Below are 14,977 nucleotides of genomic sequence, written 5' to 3' on the forward strand. Positions count from 1 at the left end.
GAACTGAACGCAGGGTCATTCATTCCTTCAACCAGAAGAAGAAACCAAGAAGAAGAGCGAGAAGCAGATCAGTGTTCCACGGCACCGCAGAGCGACGTCCAACCCTTGTGGCAGTCCAGGCCGTCCAGAACCTCGCCGAGAGGGGAAGGGGCCAGTGGGCAACTGCTGGGGAGACGTGCGTCACAGCAGCTGAAACGCAGACAGAGAGGGAAAGCGTCTGGGAAGGAGACTCTGCTGACTTCAGTCATTCTGCAGCGACTATAACTGAGCTGCTCGGGGACGGGGGACCCCCTTCACAAAATACAACCAGATGGCTCGACCCTCTCGCTGCTTTAGAAGTGTCCCAGTGTGTGTGAGTGTGTGTGTGAGAGTGTGTGTGTGTGTGTGAGTGTGTGTGTGTGAGAGTGTGAGAGTGTGTGTGAGTGAGTGTGTGAGAGAGTGTGTGCATGTGTGAGTGTGTGTGTGTGAGTGTGTGTGTGAGAGTGTGTGTGTGTGTGTGTGAGTGTGTGTGTGTGAGAGTGTGAGAGTGTGTGTGAGTGAGTGTGTGAGAGAGTGTGTGCATGTGTGTGAGAGTGTGTGTGTGTGTGTGTGTGTGTGTGTGTGTGTGAGTGTGTGAGTGTGTCTCTGTGTGTGTGAGTGTGTGTGTGTGTGAGTGTGTGTGTGTGTCTCTGTGTGTGTGTGAGTGTGTGTGTGTGTCTCTGTGTGTGTGTGAGTGTGTCTCTGTGTGTGTGAGTGTGTGTGTGAGAGTGTGTGAGAGTGTGTGAGTGTGTGTCTCTGTGTGTGAGTGTGTGTGTGTGTGTGTGTGAGTGTGTCTCTGTGTGTGTGTGAGTGTGTGTGTGTGTGTGTGTGTGTGTGTGTGTGTGTGTGTGTGTGTGTGTGTGTGTGTGTGAGTGTGTCTGTGTGAGTGTGTGTGTGTGGTGTGTGTGAGTGTGTGTGTGTGTGTGTGTGTGTGTGTGTGTGTGTGTGTGAGTGTGTCTGTGTGAGTGTGTGTGTGTGTGTGTGTGAGTGTGTGTGTGTGTGTGTGTGTGTGTGTCTGTGTGAGTGTGTCTCTGTGTGTCTCTGTGTTTGTGTGTGTGAGTGTGTGTGTGAGTGTGTCTCTGTGTGTCTCTGTGTGTGTGTGTGTGTGTGTGAGTGTGTGTGTGTGTGTGTGAGTGTGTGTGTGTGTCTGTGTGAGTGTGTCTCTGTGTGTCTCTGTGTTTGTGTGTGTGTGTGTGTGTGTGTGTGTGAGTGTGTCTCTGTGTGTCTCTGTGTGTGTGTGTGTGTGTGTGTGTGTGTGTGTGTGTCTGTGTGAGTCTCTGTGTGTGTGTGTGAGTGTGTGTGTGTGAGTGTGTGTGTGTGTGTGTGTGTCTGTGTGAGTCTCTGTGTGTGTGTGTGTGTGTGTGTGTGTGTGTGTGTGTGTGTGTGTGTGAGTGTGTGTGTGTGAGTGTGTGTGTGTGTGTACCCCTGGGTGCTGACTTCCAGACACGAGAGTGCTCTTTCTCCGAGCGCAGCAGCCTGTTGGACTTTCATCGTGGGAGCAGACTGCAGGGTGGAGGCCAGACAGACCGACTGGATCCTCTGAACTGCTGCTGAAAGCAATTAACTGCAGCAAGAAACCAAGCACAGAAGTCTTTCATTTAGTGGCACAATCAATAAATTATTTCAGTTACAGTGTTAATCTCCCACATCTGCTTTCCCCCACATCTCTGCTGTTTCCTTCGAGCTCTAACTCACAAGATGTGCGTCTTGTGGGTTTGTGACGTCTGTTTTCCTCATTTCTGTCTGTCCCCTCTCACAGAAAGTGGCTAGCAGGGACATACTGGACGAAGGCAAACCAAATAATGCATTCAACAACACATGAACCATTGATGAATGATGCGCATGTTGTGCGAACCACTGAAGTACAGTGGAATAACCCAGTGGCATCATTTTGAGATCGGCTGAGAAACGTGTTGTCAGATGAAAACCCAGCGGCAGCGTTTTCTTTTCCTCCTCCATCCTCTTTTCACAATCTTCTAGATTTAGACATGTGGATAGTAATGCTCTAAAATCATATCTGCTTCAAATGTGGATTTATGTTCACCCTTATCATTTTTGGTAAAATCTTCATTGAAAGGCCCGAGGCTGCGAATAATCTCCCCCTCGGGTTCAGCGAGCAGCCTCCCTCTCTTCTTCTGTCTTTCCACATGCTTCAGTTGTGGCATGACTTTATGACAGAAGCACAACAGCTGCTGCCTCGGATACTTGACGTCTGTGGAAATCAGCGTTCAAAGTATTCCTCCCTTTCAGGATCTAATCCTGCCGTTCACGGCCGAGGCTGCCGGTTTCGTTTCTTTTTGAAATCCAACGCCACGTGAGCACGTGGACAGATAAAAGACAGAGCAGCAGCAAAGAAGCAGTTGATATACGTTACATATAACGCTGCATGTTTGATACTGTATATAAACTGAGGAGGATCCTTTGGCAGAACGTGAATGTAATATTCATAATGATGTTTTCATTACTGCATAATCAGTGAAAAGAAACAAAAACAAAGAAAAGTTGTTCTTTTCTTAATTTCCCTTTGGAATGAGCCCTGTACATCGACGCAGGGAGCGGGTCGGCCATGTTGCAGTGACCTGAAGGTCACCGGACGGCCTCCGACAGGCTCGAGGCGAGGGGGAGGCAGAAGAACATGGAGCCACCCTGACAGCTTTCCTTCAGGAGGTACAGAGAGGTCGCCCGCACGTCCGGAGCTCAGCGATTCCATTCCCACCTCACCCAGTCAGGATGCCGAAGTGTCCTTGGGCAAGACACTTAACCCTGAATTGCCGCTGATAGCTGTGCTGGCAGTGTACGCGTGACAGAAAACATATAGCAGCGCTGTATGAATGTGTGTGTGTGTGTGTGAGAATGTGTAGACGTTCTAAAACTCCTCCATACTAACAATAACATAGAGTTTCAGTCTCAGCTGGTGTTTTTAAAGAAGGACATTTGGGAAACACTTTTTTTCCTTTTCCTTTTCACGTGTGTGTGTGCGTGTGTGTGTGTGTGTGAAATCAGAAGATTGATATCGATTTCATGCCAGTGTGTTAGGTAACACTGGGACCGTAAACAGAGGGAAGCAGCCAGCATGGCTCCGTGCAAAGTACCTACGATTTATGATTTTTAGGGGGAGTTGCATATGTGCTGAAACGCTTTCTTGCATTTTGTGTCTGGAGACGCTCAACATATGGATAAACAGTTTTTAGTTTTTACCTTTCTGTGCGTGTAAGGGTGTAATAAACAATGTGCGACATGCTCATCAGTGAGCTTGAACGTGTTCCAGACTTTAAGACATCAAGCTGAGAGCGGTATCACGCTTCTGTGTCTCATTTTGATGAACTACTCCTTTAACACAGGCTTCTGCAAAGGAGTTATGATTGGACGATATCAAATAGTTCAAATGTTTTTGACCTGTTGAAGTTAAATAACACATTCCTACAGTTTATACTGTGTATTGTAGCATATTATTTACATAGACATATGGTGTAATGCTTTTTTCCTCCACACGGCTCCCGGACCTGAACCACTTCTAATCAGCGTCAACTCATTTGAATGTGGTCGTTATTTTACAACACACCAGAGTTTCAATCTGCCTTTTTCTCTGATATTAAAACAAAAGCTTCCCAACTTCCTGCCGGCTCAGCCCCTCTAACGCACCCTCTACTCATCTACTATCTGCTCTCCTCCTCCTCTTCTCCTCTTCTCCTCTTCCACTACCAAGATGTCAGCCCCTTCTGTTTACGCTTGTATTTCTCCCGAGACTCAGCGAGCTGCCGGTTCCTGACAAGCCGGCGAGGGGACGACCATCACAGGAGCTTGTTCTCTCTTTGTCCTCTGGGCCTGAACACGTGTGGTGATGGTGAGGACAGTTGTTATTATTCCCTAGTCTACGGCACGGCCTAGTGGCCGATGGGAACAACTGATCTTAGATCACAACTCGGCTAAATCAGCTACAAAACATGATTTCACAGATGAATTTCAAGACAAAAATCTGCTGACCTTTGATTTTCAGCAAAAGTCCCCATCATGATGTTTTGACTAACAACGTTTCAATTTAAAGTCACACACCCATGGTCAAAAAGATGTATTTTACACCCTAACGGTTCACAGGCTCAGGTATTACAATGAAAACTGTATTGTGAATCCTTGAATTCTTCATTATGTTAAATGTTTGTCTAAAATAAAAAAGAATCGCAATATTATTAGGACAATAGTATTAGGACAATATGTGCTACAGAAGACTAGAATAAGATATTCCTCTGGGCCACAGAAAAATCATTACATTCTACATTTCTACGTATTTGCCTGAAGTTTTTCTAGAGTTTTCTTGTTTATAACTTGAAAGGACACTTGTTCTTCAAGTTAGCGATTTATAATTCAAACATGTTTGTCTGCACAATGAAGAATGTAATGATGGACCATTCCCGTGAGATCAACAGAGTTGAAGGTTGACGGAAATGAGTCGTCTGGAATTACTCTCCTGCGAAGGAAAGGGACGATTTTCAGATGAAGTATGAATCATGTGCTCGTGGTTTGTGTTTACAAGAGTCGGTTGGCAGGCGACAGACACGAGGACACGCATGTTCTCCGATTCCTGCGAAAACGTAGAGTCACAGTGCAATTTATTCAATAAATCAACATTCTGTACAGTTTTAAAACATTTGTGACACATTCTGTGGGATGATTCAACAGCTTTGTTTCCCCACGGCATCGTCAACACATTAATGCGAGCGCTCCGTACATCAGAGCGGATCAAACCGGCCACTTCCCCTGAACTTCAACATTCCTGTTGAGGAGCAGGAGACATTTTCCATCCCAGATGAGTGGACGTGGCCTGCAGGCCGGTTCCAGTCCCTTCTGCAGACCAGCGTTTAGAGAGCCAGCATGTTCTGCAGTGGTTATTTTAAGCCGTTAAGTACAAGTCCCATCCGTATCGGGGTCAAACATCTTACAATGCTCTTAAAAGGAAGGAGGAGAGCTGAACAGTCGGCAAATGTCTTTTGTTTTTTTAACCGACGAATTAATAGTGCGGGTTTCATGAAATGACGGATGGGTTGTTTATAGGGATTTATGTTCTGATCAAACGAACTTCCACATCTTGGCATGTTTATGGGCTGCTGGGACGAGCCGCATGTTCCCGCCAGCGTCCTGCAGCAGGTCTGGATGCCGACCTGCAGCCATGGAATGATGCTTTCGAAGGCTTTGTTGGGATCCGTCGGTAAACACGCAGCTGCAGGACACGAGAGCTGACAGGAGGTTTGAGTGTGTGGTCACACAAAGTCTGAAGTCAGTAAAGTGCACGTGGACGTTGGACTTGTACGCTGCAAAGATGTCGAGTTGAGTCCAGCTTTCTGTGCTCATCGCTCACTTCTGCTGTTGGTAATTTGCTTCGACATATTTCGCCCCGTTTACCACATGACAGTCACTTTGTCTTATTACCAAACGCTTATGAAAAATTGGATCGGCTTGTGCAACAATGTTTTTGCCCCAGTGGCCTCAAGTTGAAGACGCTGCTCACGAGCTCTCGCCCCAGACTTTTGTAAGACTTTTCGTCCAGTTGCAGCATTAAGTGGATCTGCAGGACGCGAGTTCACAACCAGTAACGCCATGATTCCACGGCTGTTAGCAGCGGAGCTGAGCTGCAGCTCAGCGCTGAGAGCACTTACATCAAAGATGCCATATTAATATTCTTTGACATATTTGTGAAAAGCCAATCAACGGCCTATTGCTTCGCATTAAATATGAAATCATTCATCTCGTTTGTGTCTCGTCACGGACCGTGACGTGTCTTTGCACATGCTTTTTTAAATATTTGTACACATCTCATTTTATTGCATAGTTGTTCACGACTGCGAGTGTTGCCGTTTTGTGGGAGGGGTTAGGGTTATGAGTCAAACACTCATTCGTCAGCGTCAGCCATCGTGGTTGTTAACAAAAGCTGCTTCTCTCACGGTATAAACTCCGCCCACTTTCAGATAAGCTGAAAGATACGTTTTCTGCTGCTTGGAAAATCACTTCCCAATGGAGGAGATCCAGACTGTTCTGGCAGAGCAAGTTTTAAATGAGTCCCCAGAGATCGTCTGGGTCCCAGAATAATGTGTCACTACAGCAGGACCACAGTCTGACCTTTGTGGAGGTGGACGGGACCCGTTTCCCCAAATGGTCTGCTATGGAATATATCCCTGAAGAAAAACACTCTTTCTTAGGAAAAAGAAAAAATATATATATTTGCAGTCATATGTATAAAGCATGTAAAAACACTACACAGCACTTTGCCTTGCCTCATGTCTTATAATCACAGCATTAAATGATGAATGTATTCGTACAGTGAGACAAGCCTCTCCACCATTGGCTTGTCTGTAAGACTTCAAACGGTCTAAATTGCAGTTTTAATAAGATTCCAGCAGAAATTGACGTTCACTGTAAAAGATGGAATGTGTGTTGTTGTTTAAGATAACCAGGCTGAAAAGGCTACGGACACGACGCCAGAACTTGATTTAGTGGATGTGTTTGGGTCTCGCCTGAACTAATATCAGAACGTGTTCGCAGGCGTCCTGATTCAACCTCCGTGGATCATATTCAAGTTATGAAACCTCTGCAACAGGTCATGTCAGCCAAATAGTGAAGCTGAAGCACTCAGGGCAACGACTTCCTGCTCCTTCTCCTTCTATGAATACCAAGACGCGACACGTCTCTCTGGGCCGCATCAACAGTAGAAGCAGACTTCATGGAGACATCAGACACAAAGCTATGAATAGATACTGCCTGTCTGAATGGAACGGTGTCCGTCGCCAGCCTCGGTGTTGGATCGCAGGAATGTGAGATGGAGCGAGGCGACATCTGGAGAACGTCCCTCCGAGTGCTGCTGCGACAGCGTCACTGATCCGTGTTCCTCTGCATGTCCAATGGTTTTCTTCTTCCAACTTTGAGTTATTTGGAGAAAGGCTGACTGAGCGTGCACACACGTCTGATTTCCTATTTTAACTGCTACTCAGTATTTACAGTACTCCCATGAGTGTTGTGGCTTACCATGGCTCCCCGCCGCTGACCTCATCATAAGTCATGCATATCACATCCACCTGGACCTACAGCGCTGCTCTTCCCCCCTCAGCGCCACCAGTGTCTTCACTCCAGCAGGGGGTTTTCCGGTGCTGCTCATGGAAACAATGACATGACAACGGGGTCTAAGGGTTTATAATAAAACATTAATAGAATGTCTTTCTCTCTTGATTGAATTGATGTTGCCACGTCTGTTCTTCCTCTCCCTGAGCTCGGTCACTTGGTCTCTAGTTAAATAAATACCAAAGTACAGACGACCCTAAACTCAGAAGCTCGCTCTTCTCTTGCGCTGCTGGTTCTGTTCACATTCATGCAAATGTCAAACGTTATTAAAAGCTATTTAAGACTTTTATTGATGCAATTTATAGAGAATATTGTTACATGTTGGTGGCTCCGTTGCCAACAACCAAATAAGCCCAAAAAGTCAGCTGCCACACAGCGCGCTCTCGTTCACCCAAAGGGAGCAGAGATAATAGATTATAAAGAGAAGCTGCTGAAGGGGAGACATTGTTAAACTTGTTTTTTTACTGTAAGCTGATTTGCTTTACTAACTACAGCCCATGCTGATATCTGGTTGTCCCACATGGTGTTCAGAGCTATCAGCATTTTTCTTCAGCTTTATTTACATCTTTCAATCACCTGCTGCGTGATTGACAGTCACTCATCTTTGCTCGCCCCACGCTCATGTCATTAGCTGCAGCCAAACTGTCAATTTAACAGGAATAATAAAAAAATAAAAATACAGTGATTCAAACGGTTAAAGCCCCAGTGTGTAATTTTTCTGCTGCTACCCAGTGTCATAGTTTTACACCTGTAGCAGGCCGAGGGAGCAGGGAACAGGAAGACTGGATGTGAGCACGATGACGAGGGAAATACATCCAACGTGCTTGATGAATCTCAAGGAAACACTCAATGTGTTTCCTGGGTTATGTAGAAGTAATTAAATGTTGCCTCACGGTTTTTTAAAATGAGAATTCTAAATATATAATATGAAAATGGCAACCTTGGCAAGCCACCTTGGGAACCGCTGCATCATTGGACTGATATTCTGCAGCATTGGTTGTTCACATTCCCCAGACTGACAAGTGTTCCAGTTCAGGTCATTGACAACTGCACACTCTAATAACTGCTCACAGTCTTTTAGCATGATAAGTAAGTGAATATCTACAAAGTGTTAGTGTGCGTGTAAACACAATGAATACATTTCATTCGGGCAAATTCAGCACATTAATGAAAAGAATCTCTCCCACAGCAGCTGAGACTCTTCTCTTCGTCCCGGCCGCATTTGTGTCATTTTGCTTTTGAGTCTTAAAAATGCACGTGGAGTTTGTTCCGACAGCGTGTTTGACACTGACCTACTGGTATCTGAGAGAATGCTGTCTGTGAATGTCCAGCTTTTCTTTGAGCTGCGATCCTCCAGGTGGCGCTCACTGGTAAAGGAGGTAGCTGATGAGGAGCTTGGGGACGTCCAGCTGACCTGTGACCTGCAGAGCTCTGGTGCCCAGCGTCTTCCTCACCGCCAGCCTGCTGAGCTGCTGCAGACTCATGGGAGTGGCTGCAGACAGAGAGCAACGCGTCACACGATCATGACCACAATAACCGATTCTATTCGATGTGTTGTGAAAGAATGTAACACAACCTCGTGCTCCACTCTCTATAGAAAGTTCTGTCACCTTCTCATGTGCCAGTTACGGTGGCTAACCTGTGTGTGACTGTACATATCAGCCTCCTGGTAAACAACAGCTGTCATCTATCTGAGGCCTCCTGGAAGTGAAAAATGATCCTTGCTCTCCACCTAGTGGTGCCACACTGACACTGCACCCCCCATGTGAGGTTTACATGCAGCGATAACTTCTGTGAACAACCTACTCTCATAAAAGCGTAGGCAGGCCGCAGAGGGCGAGCCCGGCGCCGTGTAGTCCACAGGCTTCTTGTCCTGCTGGTCTCTGGCGTAGACGTTGGCCCCGAACTCCACCAGGGTCTCTATCATCTCCGCCCGCATGCTTTTGGCAGCGCGGTGCAGCGGCGTCTCGTGCAGCCTGGCAGCGTTCACCCTGGCACCTGAACGGAAAAGGACATGATTCTCAAATCTCGGAGGATTCAAATATGCTGTTGTTCTACGTTTTTCTTCAGTAATCCTCTTGTTCTATAGTGAATATCTCACAACTGCAATGTGCATCCAACGGGCAGACCACACTAAGATTCACTAGTCAATATTATCTATTAATATAATATTCAGCCGATGACATTAAAAACAACCACATAATAATTGAATTCCCATTTCGTTTTAACAACATTCATAAAGTAACAAATTTAACTCTATGATTTATAACAAATATTGTCTCTCAGGGAAAAAAAACATAGAGGCAAAATCTGATTTTGCGGCTGACGACTGATGGATAATGATGAAATTATGTTTTAACAATTTTATAATAACAACAAGTGAGACGCAGCGTTGCTGAATTTAACCGGACGATGATTTAACACTGATGCATTATTCACTTTAAAACAAAACAGTTTGAGAATAAAAAATGTGCTCACGTAGATCTGCACTCTGATTATTGTTTTGAATGTAATAATGTCCAAAACCGTACTTAAATATTTCCAGACGTGTCTGCAGACATTTTGAGTTCATTGGTCTTATTCAGCGCAGATTGATGCCACATATCAGCCCGTTGAAAGTGTGGCCACACGTACACTCGGTGCCTGGCTCCACAGTGTCAGATGAGGCGACGCGGGATATTGTTACAGTCAGTTAACTTGTCCTCAGGCGACGCCACAAGTGGAATCACAACACCCACACACATGGAGCATCTTCCTGGATTGAAAATGTGACCTCACAGGACTGAGTGCAGTAAACAGTTGAGCAAGAGCAGCTGGTCCCGCTGTGCACTTGCACCCACCTGCGTTGAGCAGCACTTTGACACAGTCAGTGTGTTCGTTAGCACACGCCACGTGCAGCGGGGTCCCGTGGTACAGGTCGTACGACTCCAGACACGCACCCACGGCGATCAGCAGCGTCGCACAGTCCGAGTTTCCTGAAATACAAACAACAGGGGGATCGTGTCACGCTCGGTTCAAATGAAGTTTTCCCGTGACACTAAAGGGCCGAGGCCCACTCACCTCTCATGCAGGCCTCGTGGAGAGGGGAGGCCGTGCGAGAGGTGAGGGCCGGGTTGGCCTTGGCGCCGTGATCCAGCAGGAGCCGCACGCACTCCAGACTGCCACAAGAACAGGCATCGCACAGCGGCGTGCTGCCGTCCACGTTCCTCGCATCCACCTGGAACACAGAGCTGTACGGCAACCGCTTCCCACAAAATCACATTCCCTCTCCTCATTCACTCAATTTGACTCATAAGGCTTTAAAAATATTCTCTCAGTGTTTTTATTTAATTGTCATATAGTCAGCTGATTCTGAACTCTCTGGTTAAATATTCTTTATACATTTAACATAGGACTATAATGAGTGATAGTCTACAGATAAAGCAGACCCAATCTGGCGGACTTGGCCCCAGGCCGTCCCGCTGCCTGCTACCTGTGCCCCAGCTTCCAGCAGCAGCTGGACACATAGCGTCTGTCCCTGGAGGCTGGCCTCGTGCAGCGGCGTGATGGAGTCCAGCGCCACCACGTTGACCGACGCACCGCTTCGAATGAGCCGCTGCAGCTGTGAGGCCTGGCCCTGGCAGGCCGCCTTGTGCACCTCTGTCCTCTCTGACCAGCAGCCTGCAGCAGAACACACACACACACACACACACACACACACACACACACACACACACATATACATTACATCTATAACGACTATACTTGTGTCACTGTACAGTATTAACCTCTGCAATGTGTTAAAGGAGCTATTGCTCACACACACTTCTTTCAAATTAAAGCCAAAACTTTGCACCTAAACATCCTGACCATTAGTTATATCACACTTAAGAGTCTGAGGAGCAAAATAAAAAACATCTCACCGTCCAAATACTTATGGTCTGAACTGTATATGGAGAGACACACGACTTGACAGTTACATACAGTTTGCTACATAAATATGATGTGGTGAAATAACACACACGTTATAAGAGGCAGAAGCTGTCAACTCAGGATAATGTCCCTGAAAATAAAAGGACCATAACCAGCCTCAGTTTGGAACAGAGAAGAATAAAGAATTATAATAATAACCGGTATGTTAATATACAGTTGTAGGCTGACACGTACTGGAGTTGACCTACTGTAGGTATTATACCTATACTGAATGTTATATATGTCATATATGAAATATCATCTTTATGTTCTATATCCTAAATCTTTTGATGAGCAGCTCCTGCAGTGATGATATTATATGATAAGGAGAGGAGGACAGCTCGTTAGTCAACTGGGTCAATATTCTTTAGTAATAATCAGAATGATAACACGACGTCTCACCGGCCATGTTTGTTTTTTTCTTCCCCCGCCACATACTCACCGATGTCTCCAAAGAAATCGACCTCCATCCTCCGCTTCTTTCTTCTCTCTTTCTTTTTAATCTGCGCAGAATATCCGCTGCGCTCGCGCACGAGCAGCGAGATGTTTGTAAACAAGCGGCTCCGGACGGTGACGTCACCACGCGAGAGCCACACGAGTCACGTGACATACCTGCTGGGCGAAGTGCATCCTGGGACTTGTAGGCTTCACGACCAGACAGGCCCACAGCACTCTCTGTGAACAGTGCGACAGGTGTTTATTCTCGGATCAAGAATGCTCTGACAGGGGGAAATATACTGAAGTATTTATGATGGATAACTTCATATCATTCAGATTACAGGCAAACGTGTTGTCCATGATGCTTTTTGAAAAATGTATCATTCAAAATGAAACACCAGTCTCTCATGCAGGTTGTAGAAATGCACTGGTGTCACTCTGCAGCGGTGTGGGGCGGTCGCAGTACTGCAGGAAGCTGTGGATGCGGTGGGATATGTTCATCTGACCTATGACCTCCGAGGCCCTGGTGCCCAGTGACCTCCTCACAGTGATCCTGCAGAGCTGCTGCAGGCTCAGGGGGTTACCTGATGAGAAGAAGAGGTTCCTTGTGAGCCAGTGAGGCCATCACTGAGTCAAAAGCTAAACTGACGATTTGCGACTCAGGGTCTTACTTTGGTAGAGCTTGAGGCAGGTGTGCGAGGGCGAGGCTGGTGCGGTGTAGTCCACAGGCTTCCTGCCCAGGTTGTCGCTGGCGTGCACGTAGGCTCCAAACTCCACCAGCAGCTCGATCATGTCGACGGCGTGGGCTCGTGCCGCGTGGTGCAGAGCCGTCTCGTGGAATTTCCCCGAGTTCACGTCTGCACCTGCAGACGGTTCAGATGAGCTTAGGCCCGTCATTTATTTGTGTTCATGGAATAATTTGAAAGGGAAATGTTTTTGTTAAATCATGTAATTATGTGTACGCAGCTATAGAACATGGATATTTTTTTCATCCGTCTCGTTGAATCAAACACAAGAGGACTGGTACATGATGGAAGACGCAGCAGACTTATTATTACACCCTAGTAGCCCAGAATGCAATTTGGTGGTCACAGGACAGAGGCGGACTCAGGCTGTTTGAGCGAGGTGGGGGCGCTCCTTGAGTCCACCAGTGGACATAGGGCACATTTTTTCAGTGTGTCTCCTTTTAAAATGTGTATTTTTCCCTTTATTTCATTTTCTGACCTTCACTCTTGTCACTGACCTGCAACGAGCAGCTCCCTCACACAGCCCATGTGTCCTTTAGCACATGTGATGTGGAGCGGTGGGCCAAAGTGGACGTCGTAGGCCTCCAGCTGGGCACCGCTCGCTATCATCAGTCTCACCACGTCGACGTTACCTGAGGGGAGGGTCAGGTGTCACTCACAGTGTCTGACATGACATGGTCGCGCACTCTCTCATGGCGGCTGCAATGTTACCCCGTATGCAGGCCTCGTGGAGCGGCGACGCAGTGAGCGCCGTGAGCGTCGGGTTCGCTTTGGCTCCGTACTCCAGCAGCAGCTCGACACACTCCAGGCTGCCCGAGGCACAGGCGTGACACAGAGGGGTGCTTCCATGGATGGTCTGCACGTCCACCTGGAGGAACCAGAGGGAGGGAGAAAATCGGTCACATTTGTATTTTTTTTTCAGTTCTGGATTCTGGATTAGGTCGCATCACTTTGTCCTCCGTGGTTAAAAGGGAGCACCGGAGTACAGAGGCTCATCCCACCTGAGCTCCGGCCTCAAGCAGCAGCTGGGCACACATCACGTGACCCTGTGTGCAGGCCTCGTGCAGGGGAGTGATGTTGTCCACCGTCACCGTGTTGACCGAGGCTGCACTCTCGATCAGCTGCTTCAGCTGCAGCACCCTGCCGTGGAAGGCCGCCTCGTGCAGCGCCGTCCGGTCGGCCCAGAAACCTGTTCACAGACGGCAACACGCATACACTGTAATTATAATATAACAGGCCACGGCGTACAGAACATACCCGAGCTTTGTTCAGTTGTTCGGTCATCTTATGTGAATAACTGCACAAGTTTCTCTCCGCACGTCTAATAAAGTATGTAATGTAAACATTATCATTAATACTTACTGCCTTTTTTTTTACCAAACTGTAAAAACCTCAAGTAAGATCAAAACGACAACAAAACTTTACCTTCATGAACTTAATACTTTGTCCTGGCTCCACCCGCTCCTTGCGGGTTGTAAAAGAATTCAACCTACTTTTAAGGCGATAGATGATACAGCCACAACTACTGTAACTGCTACGTCAAATAATAATGATAACAATGCAATATGTCATCACTTCACGTCCAATCTATGGAGCCCCTCTGGTAGGATCTCGTGGCCACGTATTAATATTTTCCCCACGTATGTCACCAGAGGGGCTCCGTACCAATCCACTAATAAAATAAAATAAATAATTCATCGTCTTTTTCTTCGTCTACCGTTTTATCCATTTAAGGGTCGCGGGGGGGCTGGAGCCAATCCCAGCTGACATTGGGCGAGAGGCGGGGTTCACCCTGGACAGGTCTCCAGCCTATCACAGGGCCACAGACAGAAACAGACAACCATTCTCTCTCACATTCACACCTACGGTCAATTTAGAGTCTTCAATGAACCTAACCCCATTCTGCATGTCTTTAGACTGTGGGAGGAAGCCGGTGAACCCGGAGAGAACCCACGCACACATGGGGAGAACATGCAAACTCCACACAGAAAGGCCCTGGTTGAACCGGGATTCTAACCCAGAACCTTATTGCTGTGAGGCAAAGGTGCTAACCACTACACCACCGTGCAGCCCTAAAATAAATACTATATATGAAATTATATACATATATATATATATATAATATATACATGCATATGTGTGTGTTTATACATGTTATGTATATTTTATATGTATACATATTAAATACATGTAACACGTATAAACGTGTGTTAATGTCTTATTAGACATTACATATTCATTATTTACACATATAAACAATATAGCACACTGAACATAATGTTATGTATGTATGTAAGTAAAGTGACAACTCAACTTTTCCTCAACTTGACAAGGCACGTGTAACCACCACACAACTACTGTAAAGTCTGTCAGGACACGAAGCCTCCCACGACTCACAGGTCATCAGGCATGATACATATATTTATATATCATATATTATAGTGACATAGTGACAGGCCGGGAGGGGCTCGAGCGCATGGAGCACTTTCGCTGACTCACCGATGTCGCAGAGGAACGCGCGGCGCGCGGCCGTCACCTCCATGTTCACGCTCCGGACTCCACACGTCGGCAGGGCCGGGACTCCTCCCCGACTCCTCCCCCTCTCCCCCGACTCCTCCCCCTCCTCCTGACATCAGGACACTTGAGACTTGTGGGATAAGGAGATGAAGTAGTGAACTGTGGGAGTCGTAGTTTACAGTAAACTGAGCTGAGCTCCA

General features: G+C 46.8%; 2 protein-coding genes across 6 annotated transcripts; both read right to left on the reverse strand.

Annotated features, from left to right (window-relative positions):
• Positions 1–66: 66 nt before the first annotated feature.
• On the reverse strand, positions 67–11,650 carry LOC118301221 (ankyrin repeat and SOCS box protein 13). 4 transcript variants are annotated; one of them, XR_004790264.2, is made up of 9 exons: positions 11,519–11,650; positions 10,598–10,785; positions 10,186–10,342; positions 9,966–10,100; positions 8,932–9,123; positions 8,418–8,617; positions 7,033–7,154; positions 1,442–1,582; positions 67–189 (listed from the first exon to the last, which is right to left on the reverse strand). XR_004790264.2 is itself a non-coding variant. In XM_035626498.2 (6 exons), exons 1-6 carry the CDS (start codon positions 11,544–11,546, stop codon positions 8,490–8,492), a joined length of 828 nt encoding a protein of 275 aa, XP_035482391.1. In that variant the 5' UTR covers positions 11,547–11,650; the 3' UTR covers positions 7,392–8,489. The 4 variants fall into 4 exon arrangements, 1 of the variants encoding a protein (XP_035482391.1); XR_004790265.2 differs by lacking the exons at positions 67–189; positions 1,442–1,582 and adding an exon at positions 4,591–6,926; XR_004790263.2 differs by lacking the exons at positions 67–189; positions 1,442–1,582 and having other exon boundaries at positions 4,591–7,154.
• asb13a.1 (ankyrin repeat and SOCS box containing 13a, tandem duplicate 1) lies at positions 11,612–14,854 on the reverse strand. Of its 2 annotated transcripts, XR_004790262.2 has the most exons (7): positions 14,760–14,854; positions 13,262–13,449; positions 12,972–13,128; positions 12,758–12,892; positions 12,186–12,377; positions 11,856–12,098; positions 11,612–11,751 (listed from the first exon to the last, which is right to left on the reverse strand). XR_004790262.2 is itself a non-coding variant. In XM_035626497.2 (6 exons), exons 1-6 carry the CDS (start codon positions 14,800–14,802, stop codon positions 11,920–11,922), a joined length of 894 nt encoding a protein of 297 aa, XP_035482390.1. In that variant the 5' UTR covers positions 14,803–14,854; the 3' UTR covers positions 11,810–11,919. The 2 variants fall into 2 exon arrangements, 1 of the variants encoding a protein (XP_035482390.1); XM_035626497.2 differs by lacking the exon at positions 11,612–11,751 and having other exon boundaries at positions 11,810–12,098.
• Positions 14,855–14,977: the final 123 nt, after the last annotated feature.

This window comes from Scophthalmus maximus, chromosome 2 (assembly GCF_022379125.1).
Source record: "Scophthalmus maximus strain ysfricsl-2021 chromosome 2, ASM2237912v1, whole genome shotgun sequence".
NCBI lineage: Eukaryota > Metazoa > Chordata > Actinopteri > Pleuronectiformes > Scophthalmidae > Scophthalmus > Scophthalmus maximus.

Coding starts and splice junctions, on each gene's coding strand:
- LOC118301221 (XM_035626498.2), bottom strand. CDS start 11,546: ATGGAGGTCGATTTCTTTGGAGACATCG. Junction 10,786..11,518: donor CGATTTCTTTGGAGACATCG/GTGAGTATGTGG, acceptor GTTCTGCTGCAG/GCTGCTGGTCAGAGAGGACA. Junction 10,101..10,185: donor CCACGAGGCCTGCATGAGAG/GTGAGTGGGCCT, acceptor TTTGTATTTCAG/GAAACTCGGACTGTGCGACG.
- asb13a.1 (XM_035626497.2), bottom strand. CDS start 14,802: ATGGAGGTGACGGCCGCGCGCCGCGCGTTCCTCTGCGACATCG. Junction 12,893..12,971: donor CCACGAGGCCTGCATACGGG/GTAACATTGCAG, acceptor CCCTCCCCTCAG/GTAACGTCGACGTGGTGAGA. Junction 12,378..12,757: donor GAGGGAGCTGCTCGTTGCAG/GTCAGTGACAAG, acceptor AACCGTCTGCAG/GTGCAGACGTGAACTCGGGG.